Here is a 17336-nt window from a genome sequence, read left to right on the forward strand (position 1 = left end):
TTTTTCTTATTTTCTTTATTTTCTTAAATTTTATTTCCTTCTGTTTCTGTTGTTTTTATAATATGATTGTATGTATGCGTGCGTGTGCGTGTGCGTGCGTGCGTGCGTGTGTGTGTGTGTGTGTGTGTGTGTGTGTGTGTGTATGTGTGTGTGTGTGTGTGTGTGTGTCAAGTACTTTTCTTGTGACGACATAATAATAATTTAAAAACACATATAAAAAATATATAAAAAAGAATATATAAAAAGAACAATAAACAAAAAGAAAAATTGAAAAATAATAGTTTTTCTGCAGATATTTAAATAATTAAATAATTACTTATAAGCTTCTCTAGTATATATGTATCTTTAGTTGTTACCAATTCTGCTGATATTTAGTAAGCAACGAATAATTACAATAAAAAATTAAGAAATTTCTTCATTTTTAGTTTTAAGGCACATGAAAATTTCCAAGTCCAGAGGAATTGAAATTTTTTTTATTTCGGCATTCTGATAACAGTTCCGTTTGCACCCCGAAGAGTTCTCTCGATAAGTATTAAGACCCGAAGCCGTAGAGTGAAAGGCGAAAAAGTTCTGGCCACTTTTAGTTACTCGCTCTTAAAATTTCAAAGTTCTGGGGAGTTGGAATTATTTTCCGAATTTCGGCGTTCTAATTATAGTTCCGTTTGCACCCCGAAGAGTTCTCTCGATAAGTATTAAAGCTCGAAGCCGTAGAGTGAATGGCGTAAAAGTTCTGACCGTTTTTAGCGAAAGATTAGGTGCCGATTTCAATATTAAAAAATTATTTAAAAATATTTAGCGGTCGGAACTATTGTTAAAACCTATCAGAAACTATAGAAATCATCGAGAACTATAGAATTGCATAGTTTAAATGGGACTTTTCGCATGTTGCGGTGCCACCGGGAAGTTGGCACCTCATATTTCCAAAATGCAATTTCTTTAGGTAAATCGCTGGAACTATTTCTAAAACCCATCAGGAGCTATAGAACTATTTGGGGTGCAAATAGAACTCTTAATAAATCTTTCGATTTTTGAATATGAGGTGCTAACTTCACCGGCGACCTGGTTTCACATTTCATAAATGATGCAATATACTTTTGACAGATATATGAATGTTTTATTTTATTCTATTAATTTTCTCTCTCTTTTTCTCACTCTCTTGATACATTATGTCATCGCATTCCATTGCTTTATCGAGATGGAAATTGCCGCACGTGTGAAAAGTGCATGGTTTGTTTTCATTTTCTTTCATTTGCTGATACAAGCATAAACCTCGCGCGTGTACATAAATACCGGCGTGATCCGCAATCTTTTGCTCCTTTATGATCCATCGCTTGTTAAAGAGGAACATTTCAATGTGCGAATTGAGAGAGCTTAAATCCGAGAGACCTTGCATAACGAAGCAAGGAATTTAGTAACTTACGAATACCTTTCGATCTCTATTTCCTCGGGCAATACTTGGCAACACCTTTCTTCCGTTTCTCCGCACGTGCCACTCACAACACGTGTCAACTAAAGACGTGAAAACCCTCCATCTCGCTCCAACTCCTGCATATGTAACCTTCGCAAAACAAATACTCTTCCTCGCGATACATAAATAATGCTCTTACAGATAAAATACGATTTTAATTCTTGAAAAAAGACCAGTGATATTTAATGTAACAGCTGTTTTGCATTGTGCACATTCACCGGGATTAATTATTTATTATGATAATTTTGCGAGATATTTTTGCAAAAAATTTCGAGATGCGGAGAGTTTAATTTTTATAAATTATGTATTAAATCTAAATTTACATAATATAAATTAAAGTCAAATTTTTCGAAGGTTATATGTATACATAAATTATCATTTTTTTACATAATAATTTTCTTTGACAGAGATTGAGTTTCTTTTTATCTAAATATATTTTCTCTAACTATAATTTCGAACTCTCTTTTAAATGAAAATCAAACATCGATTGTACATACGTAAATTCTCTAGAAATTCGCGTTACGCTTGCACGTGCGTATTCTGTATTGAAGCCATATATATATCCATTTTCATTAATCTTCTCCTTTGTTAACACGCATATGTATCGCAAACTTGCGACGTAATGTGTTAGAAAACACACAGAACGCATGGCACGTGACGTTTTTCCTCACGCGTAGCAATTGGTCACGTTTTCCCTTAAATGTTCCCTTAAATATTTCCCGCGTTAAATATAATGAGAAAGCCACTGTAAAGCCATAAAAGAGCTATATATTGTTAAAATTTAGAGAAAGAGAGAACGCCTTTATTTAATTTACTTTAGGCAATACACACACACAAACACTTACGTGTGTGTGTATATATATATATATATTTTTTTTTTAATTTAAATATAGATGTATGTGATGCAAAAAAAATTTCCAATCCAAAACTATTATTTAAAAAATATAAAATAAATTTTAACAATCACTTATTGATGCGCAGATACAGAGTTGTCCACTACGAAGTTGTTGATCTGTAAAATGCAAATATAAAATTCAAATTATATAGCATCGTCCTTCTAGAATAATTAATATTGCAAAAGAATTGCTATTGTCCTTCAAAATCAAATACTTAATAAAATTATTTAATTTCCAAAAAAAATTTCAATCCACAAAATTGTTATTTAAAAAATATAAAATAAATTTTAATATTCACCGATTGATGCGCAGATTCAGAGTTGTCCACTACGAAGTTGTTGATCTGTAAAATGCAAATATAAAATTCAAATTATATAGCATCGCCTTTCTAGAATAATTAATATTTCAAAAGAATTGCTATTGTCCTTCAAAATCAAATACTTAATAAAATTATTTAATTTTCAAAAAAAATTTCAATGCAAAACTATTATTTAAAAAATATAAAATAAATTTTAACACTCACTTATTGATCCGCAGATTCAGAGTTGTCCACTACGAAGTTGTTGATCTGTAAAATGCAAATATAAAATTCAAATTATATAGCATCGTCTTTCTAGAATAATTAATATTTCAAAAGAATTGCTATTGTCCTTCAAAATCAAATACTTAATAAAATTATTTAATTTCCAAAAAAAATTTCAATGCAAAACTATTATTTAAAAAATATAAAATAAATTTTAACACTCACTTATTGATCCGCAGATTCAGAGTTGTCCACTACGAAGTTGTTGATCTGTAAAATGCAAATATAAAATTCAAATTATATAGCATCGTCTTTCTAGAATAATTAATATTTCAAAAGAATTGCTATTGTCCTTCAAAATCAAATACTTAATAAAATTATTTAATTTCCAAAAAAAATTTCAATGCAAAACTATTATTTAAAAAATATAAAATAAATTTTAACACTCACTTATTGATCCGCAGATTCAGAGTTGTCCACTACGAAGTTGTTGATCTGTAAAATGCAAATATAAAATTCAAATTATATAGCATCGTCTTTCTAGAATAATTAATATTTCAAAAGAATTACTATTGTCCTTCAAACTCAAATACTTAATAAAATTATTTAATTTCCAAAAAAAATTTCAATCCACAAAATTGTTATTTAAAAAATATAAAATAAATTTTAACATTCACCGATTGATGCGCAGATTCAGAGTTGTCCACTACGGAGTTGTTGATCTGTAAAATGCAAATATAAAATCCAAATTATATAGCATCGTCCGTCTAGAATAATTAATATTGCAAAAGAATTGCTATTGTCCTTCAAAATCAAATACTTAATAAAATTATTTAATTTCCAAAAAAAATTTCAATCCACAAAATTGTTATTTAAAAAATATAAAATAAATTTTAATATTCACCGATTGATGCGCAGATTCAGAGTTGTCCACTACGAAGTTGTTGATCTGTAAAATGCAAATATAAAATTCAAATTATATAGCATCGCCTTTCTAGAATAATTAATATTTCAAAAGAATTGCTATTGTCCTTCAAAATCAAATACTTAATAAAATTATTTAATTTTCAAAAAAAATTTCAATGCAAAACTATTATTTAAAAAATATAAAATAAATTTTAACACTCACTTATTGATCCGCAGATTCAGAGTTGTCCACTACGAAGTTGTTGATCTGTAAAATGCAAATATAAAATTCAAATTATATAGCATCGTCTTTCTAGAATAATTAATATTTCAAAAGAATTACTATTGTCCTTCAAACTCAAATACTTAATAAAATTATTTAATTTCCAAAAAAAATTTCAATCCACAAAATTGTTATTTAAAAAATATAAAATAAATTTTAACATTCACCGATTGATGCGCAGATTCAGAGTTGTCCACTACGGAGTTGTTGATCTGTAAAATGCAAATATAAAATCCAAATTATATAGCATCGTCCTTCTAGAATAATTAATATTGCAAAAGAATTGCTATTGTCCTTCAAAATCAAATACTTAATAAAATTATTTAATTTCCAAAAAAAATTTCAATCCACAAAATTGTTATTTAAAAAATATAAAATAAATTTTAATATTCACCGATTGATGCGCAGATTCAGAGTTGTCCACTACGAAGTTGTTGATCTGTAAAATGCAAATATAAAATTCAAATTATATAGCATCGTCTTTCTAGAATAATTAATATTTCAAAAGAATTGCTATTGTCCTTCAAAATCAAATACTTAATAAAATTATTTAATTTTCAAAAAAAATTTCAATGCAAAACTATTATTTAAAAAATATAAAATAAATTTTAACACTCACTTATTGATCCGCAGATTCAGAGTTGTCCACTACGAAATTGTTGATCTGTAAAATGCAAATATAAAATTCAAATTATATAGCATCGTCCTTCTAGAATAATTAATATTTCAAAAGAATTGCTATTGTCCTTCAAAATCAAATACTTAATAAAATTATTTAATTTCCAAAAAAAAATTTCAATGCAAAACTATTATTTAAAAAATATAAAATAAATTTTAACACTCACTTATTGATCCGCAGATTCAGAGTTGTCCACTACGAAGTTATTGATCTGTAAAATGCAAATATAAAATTCAAATTATATAGCATCGTCTTTCTAGAATAATTAATATTTCCAAAAAATTGCTATTGTCCTTCAAATACTTAATAAAATTATTTAATTTCCAAAAAAAGTTATTTTCCTCAAGTATAAGCTTTTGTAAGATATATATACGGGATGTATCAAAAGGCAAGGTAACCAACTAAAAGATGAAAGAGGAACTTGTGTGAGTAGAGTACATAATTATACATATATTAATTATAAATATAAGTGTTCAGAAGCGTTGAAACTCTTTAATATTTCGAAAAATACACATTTTCGAAAAAAAAATGTTCCATACAAAAGTTATAGGATTTTATGTGATGAATTACGTAGTAAAATTATGACCTTGAAAGTGTTCTCATCCTCGCAATCACCTTGAAATTTTTTAATGGGAATCCAAATTTTTTATTACATATTCTTATAGCTTACTTTGAGAGCTTTCCAAAACACTTTAATAAGTTTTTAACACTTTAATAAGTTTTGTTAAGTACTCGTCGAAATATTAAGAGTTTCAACATTTTCTATACACTTGTATAAAACGCTGTATTTATTAAATCATAGAGAAAACAAAAAAAAATTTACTATTAGCATGTACTCTACTCAAGCTTTTCAACCTCTTGATTGGTTAGCATTACTTTTTTTATAACACACCCTGTATATAAATGTTTATAAAATTATTGAAATTATTTAATAATTTAATCATAATTACTTAACAATTTATTCGAAAAGATTAAATAAATGGAAACAGATGGGAAAATATTGTAAATAAGAGTGAATTAATTAATATAAATATACTTTATTTAATTATTTAAAAGAATTATTAAAAAATTAAAATTAAAATTATTACAAATCACAATTTTTAGATATATATATTTCAATTTCAGCATAATTGCAATATTAAATATTTTATTCAGATGTAATTTTATAAATGTGTATTTTATACGGTAATATAATCTCCGAAGCTTTGAAATTTTGATACTTTAAAGATTTTAAGCTTCGAATCTTCGAAGTTGTCGAAGCCTTCGAAAGTAAATCACTAGTCCTAGTCACGACTGTATCTCGAGAGATACTACGACGATACGTTGAGCCGCTATTACACGGTTCAATGAAAGTTCAAAGTCACGACATGTAAACAATATCATGCTTACGTTCATCATACACGGTCGCTTTATTATTGTTTGCGCGGTGACATTGGAGGGAAGGGGTGATGAAAATCTACGTACGCGTATCACATTATATTCCGTGAGTCTCGAAACGCGAACGCAACTAGGTACACAATTATTTTTTCGATTATCAATTACAATTGAATTCGATTCACACAATTAATTTTTTGATTGGCATTTATGGCAATGATTGCAATTCACATCGTTTTATTTTTTTATTTTTTCTTTTCGCAAAATTCTCATGAAACTTAGAATTTAAGAATTTTTTTGAATCATCGAATATGAATTTGATGTCAAAATTCAAAATGACTGATTCAATATGGCGACCACAATTTCGAAAAACTCGATAAATTGGCAGATAAACTATTCGATTTCGGTCGATTTAAGTCAATAAATTAGTCTGTCGTGTCAGATTAATATTATGACTAATATTACTACAAAACTCAATAACCAATAACATCTTTAATAAACTATTAATATATCAATTATTTTGGATTTTGACCACAAATTCATATTCAGCGATCTAAGAAACATCTTGATACCGAATTTTATAAGAATTGAACATCATTTTTATCTTGCCATTTTTGGCATAGTTGGTGCTTATTTTCGTATCGTTTAAAAGGTTAACAATTTTCGCGAGGAACTTATTATGACAGCTATGCATTTTGAAAATCGTAATTAATAATTAAGGCGATAGGAATAGAAATATCATTTTCAAGTCTTTTATTCTCGTATTTTGCGTTATTCTTCTCATTGTGACATAATACAGTGCGCATTGGGGATATCGTGCAAATTGTGCTTATTGTTAGATTATTCGTGCACGTGTAATCATGTTTTAAATGTGTCAAAGGAGCAGCGAAGAATAATCAAGAGAGAAATAAAAGGAGGAGGATCTGTTGCGTATCATGTACTGCGATTAAATCATTTATTTTATAATTTTGATTATAGTTATATATATTTAATGTATTTGTGAAAATTACATCAGATGTATAATATAAGATAAAAAAAAATATAACCGACGATTCTCTTATACACATACATATTACAGACAAATTTTCTCCTTTATGTTCTTTTTTAAAAAATATAAAATATAAAATATAAATATAATATACAGGGTGTCCTAGACCACCCGTACACCCCTTTTCTTTCAAAAACTAAGCATTTTAGAGAAAAACGTTTTCGACAAAAATTGTATGGTTTTGAGGGGAACATAAGATGGTGTCATTGGTTTGACCTTGGATGACATCGTTAAGGTGAAGGACACCTTTAATTTCTTAAATGGAACCACCTATTTTTTATTGCATATTCTTATAGCTTATGTCGAGAGCTTTCCAAAACACTATAATAAAGTATTTTTTCATCAAGTACTTTTCGAGTTATAAGGCTTGAAATAATTTCTTAATTTTACATAAACCATAAAATATCTAGTAAAATATTCATTTTTCGATTATCTTACCTTAATACTTTTATGTACAAAATAATGAGAGGAATCGATTGGTGTAAAGAAAACACATAATTGTTTCGAAAAGAAAATGTAATTGTTAATTGCAAATTACATTTTTTTTTTCGAAACAATTTTGTGTTTTCTTTACACCAATCGATTCCTCTCATTATTTTGTACATAAAAGTATTAAGGTAAGATAATCGAAAAATGAATATTTTACTAGATATTTTATGGTTTATGTAAAATTAAGAAATTATTTCAAGCCTTATAACTCGAAAAGTACTTGATGAAAAAATACTTTATTATAGTGTTTTGGAAAGCTCTCGACATAAGCTATAAGAATATGTAATAAAAAATAGGTAGTTCCATTTAAAAAATTAAAGGTGTCCTTGACCTCACCTTAACAATGCCATCCAAGGTCAAACCAATGACACCATCTTATGTTCCCCTCAAAACCATACAATTTTTGTCGAAAACGTTTTTCTCTAAAATGCTTAGTTTTTGAAAGAAAAGGGGTGTACGGGTGGTCTAGGACACCCTGTATATAATATTAATACATTAATATTAATATATATTATATTTAATTTAAAATATAAAATATAAATTTAATATTAATACATTGATATTCATATATATTATATTTAATTTAAAATATAAAATATAAATTTAATATTAATATATTATATATTTTTAAATATATTATAATTTTAAGAAATTATCGAACTTAGATAAATGAATGTGGAATTAACAATAAAAGATCGAAAGCAATTTTTTTCGAAAGGAAAAAGAAACATTTCTGCTTCATTCTTGATTATTATTTTTCAATTTACTTTTCTCATAAATAAATTAATTAATAAATTTATCATCGTGCGGCAGAAAGCTCAATCAAAGAGTCGGATGTTACTTACATGTAACTTAAAAAAAAACAAAGGCCGTTTTTTGGAGAAAGTCTCTAAATCATATTTTAAAAATTTACAGAATGTATCTAATCGATCTAGCCCTTCAACCTTTGAATCATAACGAGGCTCCAAAAATAGATCTCGAATTTGCTCGTACCTAATCAAGTATACATCAAAGCGTGACGCCTATAGAATTTTCTTAAAGTGCTTTTAAAGGGCAAGATGGCACATCGCTTGACATTTCGTCAGAAATTTAATGTGCAACAACCGTGCAGGTATCCCACACACATTAGCATGCATGCTTTTGTAACTACATGTAATCTGATTCGTCAACGCCCGAAACTTTTACCTGCATTCAGAATGCGGCATGAGAAGCGCAAGGGGATAGGTAGCTTTATGCACCTCCGGAGGAAGAAAAGTGGGAGAGAAGAGGGGGATGCGATAGGGTCGTCCAGTGTCATTCGTCGGTCGACCCAATTGCGGGTCAAAGTTCCAGTTTCTCGCCGGGCGTGCATGGAACGAAAGAGAACTGGTTCGTCACTATGACGACGTGACGTAACGATCGCGTCATCAACGGGGTGAAACGGGTGAACCAGGAGGTCGACGAACCCTCTGGTTTCAGTCAGCGTTTCGTTCTGGCCAGCCGGCTAGACGCGACTGGCTGACTGGGCACCCCTGAAGGGGTGAATGGGGGGAACGATGTGGCGGCTCCTCTCCTCCATCCCTCTCTCTCTCTCTCTCTTTTTCCATTGTACTCGATACGATCGACCTGAGCCCGGCGTCCTTGTCGTGACGTTGGCGAAACGTATTCATATCCAGCACAGCTGCAATCTAAGCTGTGCTTGTATCTTTCATTAGACGCGACCGGAATCTTGGGTTTAATTAACATCGAATAATATAGATAGTCTATTAGCAAAGATTGGAGAGGTAAATACGAAAGGCGATGATTTGTAGAATTTGCAGAGTAAACATCTTTTTTACAAAAAATTCCGTTTTCGAAAAATTTGAAAAATCAAAGTTAGGTCAGTTTTCCCTTTTCTCTTAAGTCAGGTTAGGTTAGGTTAGATAAGAAAGGTTAGGTAAGAAGAAAAAAATTTTTTACAAAAAATCCCATTTTCGAAAAATTTGAAAAATCAAAGTTAGGTCAGTTTTTTCTTTTTTCTCAAGTCAGGTTAGGTTAGGTAAGAATAAGAAGGTTAGGTAAGAAGAAAAAATTTTTTACAAAAAAATCCCGTTTTCGAAAAATTTGAAAAATCAAAGTTAGGTCAGTTTTTCCTTTCTTCTTAAGTCAGGTTAAGTTAGGTAAGAAGAAGAAAATTTTTTTCAAAAAAATCCCGTTTTCGAACAATTTGAAAAATCAAAGTTAGGTCAGTTTTTCTTTTTTCTTTAAATCAGGTTAGGTTAGGTAAGGATAAGAAGGTCAGGTAAGAAGAAAAAAATTTTTTACAAAATATCCCGTTTTTGAAAAATTTGAAAAATCAAAGTTAGGTCAATTTTTCCTTTCTTCTTAAGTCAGGTTAGGTTAGGTAAGGAGAAAAAATTACGATCATGAAAAAGAGAGGAAGGTCCAGGCAACTGGGAATTATCGCGCGAAGTTACTGACATTTACGTGTAAAGAGAAAAAAGGAATGACGATTTGCGCGAAATGGCAGGTCGACGCTGGGATACCTGACGCACGTACGTATAAGGGATGAGATATTCGGGATCGACCGCGATAAAGGGTCGAAGGCTACAGGATTAAGCCCCTGATCGAGTTCGTTCCGCGGCGGAATTGCCGTGGCGACCGGAACTGGGACGCGTTGTCAGTGGCCTTCTCAATGACGTGAATGACGTCACTACGCCAATGGAAACTGGGCCAAAGACATAGCGTAGGGGAAAGAGGAAGCGAAGGATCGGACAATCCGACGTAGAGTTTGCGTCGGAAGCTGCATCTATTTCGAGCAAACTATGCGCGCTTCGTGTCTTTTTAGTCAAAAGAAGCGATCCTGGTATTTTGTGGAGGACCAATGGAGCACTCGATTATCCTTTTTCTCTCGAAGAAGAATTTCGGGAACTTTGGGATGTTACAGTTCAAGCCGAGAAATACTTGGAGATATCATAATCCAGGTAAATTGAAATTATATATATATTACTATCAAAATAAATGTTAAAGTTTGATTATTTCGCTGATCGTGTTTCCACTCGTAATACTATAATAATGTTAGATTGAGTTTGACGATGGTAATATTTGATGACGATAACACAAATCCGTTTTATCGAATCTGTCCGTAATCGCCCTAATACGACGGAGAAAAAGATAAAAGAAGCTTATTGTTATTTTGGAGTAAAATTCATTTCAAGATGGATAAAAAAGTTTTCACGTCTTTTTATAACATTTATACACATAGAATCACACATAGAAAAAAAGATGAAATAAAATTAGAAAAAATTAATATATTAATTAATTTCGACTGGGAATAAATGATAATTGGAATTTTGATTAATTTGGGGATTACTCACCATTATAGAAAAAAACGTGTGAGGGCTATTTTTAAATGACAAAGGAAGATAGATAATGATGGAAAATGAACGAAGAAAAGAGATGCGAGGGAATCATTGAATGAACTATGATATTTCATGGCACTGTGTGTGTGTATGCAGCGATTTGCCTTGTCGAAGACTCGTGAATGGGGCTACCGCGCACATCTGACGTCACACTGAGGTGCATACCCCTGTAACTGGGTCAGTCCTTAGTTCTGTCATGACCATGGATAGAAACACGTAACTGACAAGTACCTGCGTGCGTGCTTTCTCTCTCTCTCTCTCTCTCTCTCTCTCTCTCTCTCTCTCTCTCTCTCTCTCTCTCTCCTCTCTCTCTCTCTCTCTCTCTCTCTCTCTCTCTCTCTCTCTCTCTCTCTCTCTCTCTCTCTCTCTCTCTCTTCCTGTTTTCTTAGAAATATTGTCTCTGATTGGATATATATGTGCTGCAACCCTTAGAATTCTGACAGGCGCGATATAGATTATTGTTGACGCACACCGCGTATCCTTCGGAAAAGACAACCTTCTGTTGAGGATATGAATGAAGGGTAGCGAAATGATTCCGATTTAACGACACACTTATATGAAATAATACTCGCATTTTATATATCTTCCTGGAGTCTACAAAATTTCTTATACGAGCGTTTTATCAATTTTATTTATATAAAAGAATTATATATATATATATATATATATATATATATACATATATAATATATATAAAATTAATATAATTAATAAAATAAAATTATGTATATAAAATAAAATTAAATAAAATTACATAAAAAAATTTTATATTTATAAAAGAATTATATATATACATATATAATATATATAAAATTAATATAATTAATAAAATAAAATTATGTATATAAAATAAAATTAAATAAAATTACATAAAAAAATTTTATATATATAAAAGAATTATATATATACATATATAATATATATAAAATTAATATAATTAATAAAATAAAATTATGTACATAAAATAAAATAAAATAAAATTATATAAAATATTATATATATATATATAGTTGTGTAAAAATTGTAAGATATGGAATACATCGTTCTTCAAAAATGAAAAATTGTGAGTTTTTATAAGTTTATTACTTTAATTATATCATTTCCAATTTTATTTTAATGATATTTAGCATTTCATCTTTTTCTAACATGACAGTAATTATTTTTTAGTGAATATTGTTTTTATGATAGTCCTGATTTTTATTTATTATGATTAATTATGAGCTAATTATGACTTTTTATTATACAATTATCACAAAATAACTTGCATAAATAAATCTTAAATCTCAAATCATTAAATACATAGTGTATTATTTTTATACATTTAATGCGGATTAAAGAAAAAAATATTTCAATAGTATTTAGAAAATCTATTCATCCATATATAAACATAAAGTAAATTTTATAAGATTGTATTTTATTGAATAATATAATAAAATATATAAAATAAAATATATCGAATAAAATAAAACATGTTTAAGAAATTTAATTTGCAATCTTTGAAGGCTACTTTGAGGAAAAAAAATCGTGTTGAGAGTAGAAATAATATCATGGTAAAGAAAAATATATATTGCAAATATCCTTGAACTTCAGAATTCTAAATTCTTATTCATGCATCCTTAATTATTGTATCGCGATTGGAGGGAGGAAAAAAAGGAAGAACAATTTTAGAATGAAAAACGTTTATTTGAATCGTAAATGTCAAATTATGTCGACATAGACAAAACGATATACAAAACATTCAGTCCTGAGTATAATTGATCTTCTCTCCCCTATCTTTTCGTTAGCGACACTCTCTCGTACGGCGATCATTCTATAGGATTGCATCCATCGTCCTTACACATATGTAACGATCCGAACGTGGCGGATATGGCTTTAACTTTCTTTTGACTCTGTCTCTCTCTCGCTAATTGATAACACCTAATCGTACAGTCACATACAGGAAGTATCTACAAGGCACTCTAGAAATGAATCGCACAGACAGATGGGAATTCTCGCAGACTCTGCCATATTTTTTCTGTGTCTCTTTTTCCTCTCGCAAATCACGAATTATTTTGTGAATATAATTTTTAATTCCTTTGTTTTCTTTTAAGTTCTAAGTTTTTTTTAAAATTAATTAATTGGTATCCGCCGGTCGTGAAAGATTTCCTCGACTCACATTTGCACACTCCGTAAACAACAATAATTACATGCGAAAGGATTACGTTAGCCAATTAGTTAGATCAGCCCTCGGCCGCATTACGTAACGATATTGTCACGGAAAGAATTAATCGCGATCAGGATTAACAAGACATTGTATCTTCGACTTACACATATTTTTGACAAATTAAAAATGAAATAATCCCAAGTTATTTTTAACTAGATTAAACTTAAATAATCTGTTTGTGTGTGAAAATAATAAATTCTATATAGATTTAAACTTAATTATTTACTTATTTTTATTTTTATCTGTATTCAATAATTAATATTTCGGATTTTCAAAGATTTGAATAAACAGATCTAACGAGTAATCGAAGCCAATTGTGCTCGTTAATACCTTCAAAAATTACGCACGATTCTAATAAACAGCGAGTCAATGGTCATGTGTTTCGCTTACGATTTTCTATGCAAGACATAGTAAGAGAGCCATCGATTTTAATTTTTACACGATGTATGAATGCACATATTCTCGACACAGATAATATTGATACTCGTTCCTTAATACTGCACTATATGAACAATTTGTTCTTTTTATAGGGATGGGTCGCATGCGACAAAAACGTCCTGCAACTGATATTTTTACGGCGCAAAAATCTCTATTTATGCTCTCTCTATACGTGTCGATATAATTGACTTCTATCATTCTATTCTAACGGATCATGTCTCTTTAGTGCCGATAAAAATAGCAACGTGTCGTTGGCGACGGATAAACGGGAAATATAAATCAAGGAGTAAAATCGCTGATCATTCACTCCATCTTCGAATACATGTACCATCGCCGCAACATTTAATTAAAGCCTTAGAGACCCGTTAGAATGCACCTGAGAGTCGTATCAAATAATTGAACATCTTTTTTGCAATATTTCTCTCTCTCTCTTTCTGTTTCTCTCTTAATAATATCATCTACGAGGGTGGTTTGAAAAGTCCGTGCAAAGTCAGAGAGATGGCATCACTGATGTGTGTATCGAGGTTATTTTCAGTTAGTAACATCTCTTGGAAGAACACACATCAAGTTTCAGCCAGATCGATCTATTTCTCTGTGTTTGGCGTTCGTTTGAATCAAGGAAGTCGAGTGATTCCAAAAAATGGATAAAAGAGAATTTGGCCGCAAAATTGATGAAGTTAAGGTTCCAACTCGTTCCGCATCCCCCCTATTCACTAGATTTGGCTCCCTCCGACTACTACTTGTTCCCCAATATGAAGAAATAGCTGGCGGGAAGGAGATTTTATTCAAACGAGGAAGTGATTGCGGAAACGATTGCCTTTTGCAGAGTTGGACCAATCCTATTATTCGGAAGGGATCAACAAACTGGAGCAGCGTTGGACGAAGTGTATAAGTCTAAAAGGAGACTACGTTGAAAAATAAAAAAGGTTTATCCCGAAAAATTAAGTAGTTTTCATTTTTGCACGGACTTTTCAAACCACTCGTATTATTATTATTATATTATAATTTGTCACACTTTTCGTTAGAGTCATTCGTCTCGAAGTGATTTCCGAGTAAACTATTCTAATGGAAGTTGCAATAAAGATAAATAGCATAAGATTGAAGTGAAATCCTATATAGTTTTGCTGATAAATGACAGATTAAACACATTAAATCTATCAGTACATTAAATCTATCAGTCTGCATATTCGTACGCTAAGTATCCTCCATACTCAATCAGGGGACATTAGTCCGACTCGAAAAAGGTATCATTAATCAGCTAAAATGTTACTGTAATTATACGTGTGCATATATGTGAGACAATGAAAAGTATCTTGGCTTTTTAAACATCCTACAACATTTGATACAGCAAAGATTTCGGTAAAAAGATGTTGCAAGAGTATCAGAGTGTTCTCGCGCAAATGATCCTCAGTATATGGAGGTTTCTTTCTTTCTCTGATCCTTCGATTCCCAACTAATAATTTGGACGATAATAAATAGAACTGAACTATTTTCTGATTCGATAATAATTTTGCGTTCCTCGTATCGAGGATCATCTGTGCTTAATGTACTCATACGCATGTTTATTTAATTCAATTATCCTATCCCTTAAATTTGACATTTTTTTCGTGCTTTCTCATCTTCTGTCTCGACGACCGACCGATCTGAGCGAGCCGACATTATGTTTGACTTAGATTACTTGAGAACAAAAGTGTCTGATTGAAGAGAAAGCGTCTCTTAATCGTTGATCGCGAATGATGAATTAGAAAAGAGACGTGAAAGTTCAGGAAGAGTTCCGCTCGTTGCGTACGAAAATTCGTAAAAACTGTCGACAAAGTACGCAACGAAGAGATATGTTATCGCAAATAGGCGATCGAGACGATCGCGACAATCGATCGCATATATTAACCTTCTCCTCCTGCTTTCTTCCCTGGCAGAGTGTCTTGGTCCTGTAGTTTTCCCAATCCGTCTCGATCTATCGATGGAACTCGACCAGATCCTGACAGGAGCAAGCCTTCATCATCTGCTATTGAAGACCTGATATGTTTCGGGGGACCCTCTGAGTCGGCAAACCGGACAATCCGCGGACATACATATAGGGTACCGGGCTGCGCAAGATTTTCTTGGGGCTCTTCTTGACGTGCTTCTTCTCCTTGTTCCACTTGGACGAGGTGATCTTGAGACTCTGGAACGCCCGGCGCAGAGTTTCTGTCGTAGAAGGTCTGAGAGAATCGCTGTCGCTGCTGCTGTGAGCGTCCGAGGGGCTGGACGAGTAGGACGAGGGTGAAACACCACCGCGGGAGAGACTCTTGACGTCTTCTGGGCTCAGAGTGCGTTCCGACGATCTTTGCACGCTGCTACTGAGCCGCTCCTGGGACCGGGTCGCTCGTTCCCGCAGTCGTTCCAAGTTCCAGTAAGTTCTAGGAGATCGGTTGAACCTGCACAGACGTTCACCGCTGCCGTGACGAAATAGACGTTTGCCACTTCCGGTGCTACCGCTGCTGCTGCTGCAGCCGCTGTCGGTGCTGCACTCGTCGTCGCCGATCTCGCCCACGGGCGTCCTACCCCGATGATGGTGATAGTGCCGATGGTGATGCTGAGATAGATGATCGCTGAGATCAGTCAGTCGCGTAGAGTCCTCCATGTCGCTGGACATTTCTGTCACTTGGGGTCGCACGCTTTCACGCGCCAGAGATCTCGCACTATCCCAAGGAATAAATCGGAATAGCAGATATCGCGTTCGCAGTCGAGTGATTTCACGCACAGAGAAAACACACTTGTGACGAGCTTCTGAAGATCTCAATGCAACTTGTTTGCTTGTTTGCTGTATTTATCTTTCGTATTTGTTCGATCAATCGCTTGATCCGCTCTTTCTCGGCAAGACAATGCTCACCTTGAAATTACGAGGTGAAACTGAACCCCATATTCCCGACGCGCGGTCTTTTATACTGGGTAGGTGAACACGGGTACGAGCGCATGCCCCGGCGTCCACGTGAGAGTACGTGTACCGCCGAGGGTGTCGAGAGGGTGTTGGAAACCTTGTGGGGTTGCAGCTGCACGCCAGCAATCGAAACGGAACGCTGGAAGACTTTGATTCGAAGAATCTACGTCAATAGTTAAAAAAGACAGTAACGATCAACGTGATTCGGATAATTCTATAATTTTCTTCTATATTTTTCTATATTTTTATTTTATCTTTAATTTTATTAATTAATAAAATTTTAAAATTTTATTAATAAATTAATTGAAAAATAAATTGTCGAGCAAACTATCATTAAACTAATTTTAAGATAAAACACTGTGCCATTTCTATTATATTGTTTAAGTTGAATCGTCATTGAAAGGTCAGATTATTTAAGATTATACTGGGAATTATATGTTTATCTCTTTCACTCTGTTATCTTTCTATTCTCCAGTAATAACGTAATATGTCTAATATATGTATAATTTAGTAAAAATTATACATATTTTTTTTGTAATATTATATTTATTATTATTATTAAATTTTTATGTAATTTATATTTATTATTATTATTATATTTATTTATTATTTATTAAATGAATAAATTTTTTCGTTTGCGAGTTTGATAAATTATCGAGCTTAATCTTTTAGTGATCACTATCTATCACTTATAATTACATGACGTAATGTCGTGGCATTTCATTTCGC

General features: G+C 31.7%; 1 protein-coding gene across 1 annotated transcript; it reads right to left on the reverse strand.

Moving 5' to 3' along the window:
• Window positions 1-12732: 12732 nt before the first annotated feature.
• LOC145974757 (uncharacterized) lies at window positions 12733-16561 on the reverse strand. The gene has a single exon (XM_083104772.1). The coding sequence runs from the start codon at window positions 16320-16322 to the stop codon at window positions 15693-15695; it is 630 nt and encodes a 209-aa protein (XP_082960898.1). The 5' UTR covers window positions 16323-16561; the 3' UTR covers window positions 12733-15692.
• Window positions 16562-17336: the final 775 nt, after the last annotated feature.

The sequence above is a fragment of the Camponotus vicinus genome, unplaced genomic scaffold (genome assembly GCF_025532165.1).
Source record: "Camponotus vicinus isolate PSW18456_S1 unplaced genomic scaffold, iyCamVici1.0 SCAF_7, whole genome shotgun sequence".
NCBI classification, from domain to species: Eukaryota; Metazoa; Arthropoda; class Insecta; order Hymenoptera; family Formicidae; genus Camponotus; species Camponotus vicinus.

Excerpts from the sequence above, each read along its gene's own strand:
- LOC145974757 (XM_083104772.1), bottom strand. The coding sequence starts at position 16,322 with ATGTCCAGCGACATGGAGGACTCTACGCGACTGACTGATCTCAGCGAT.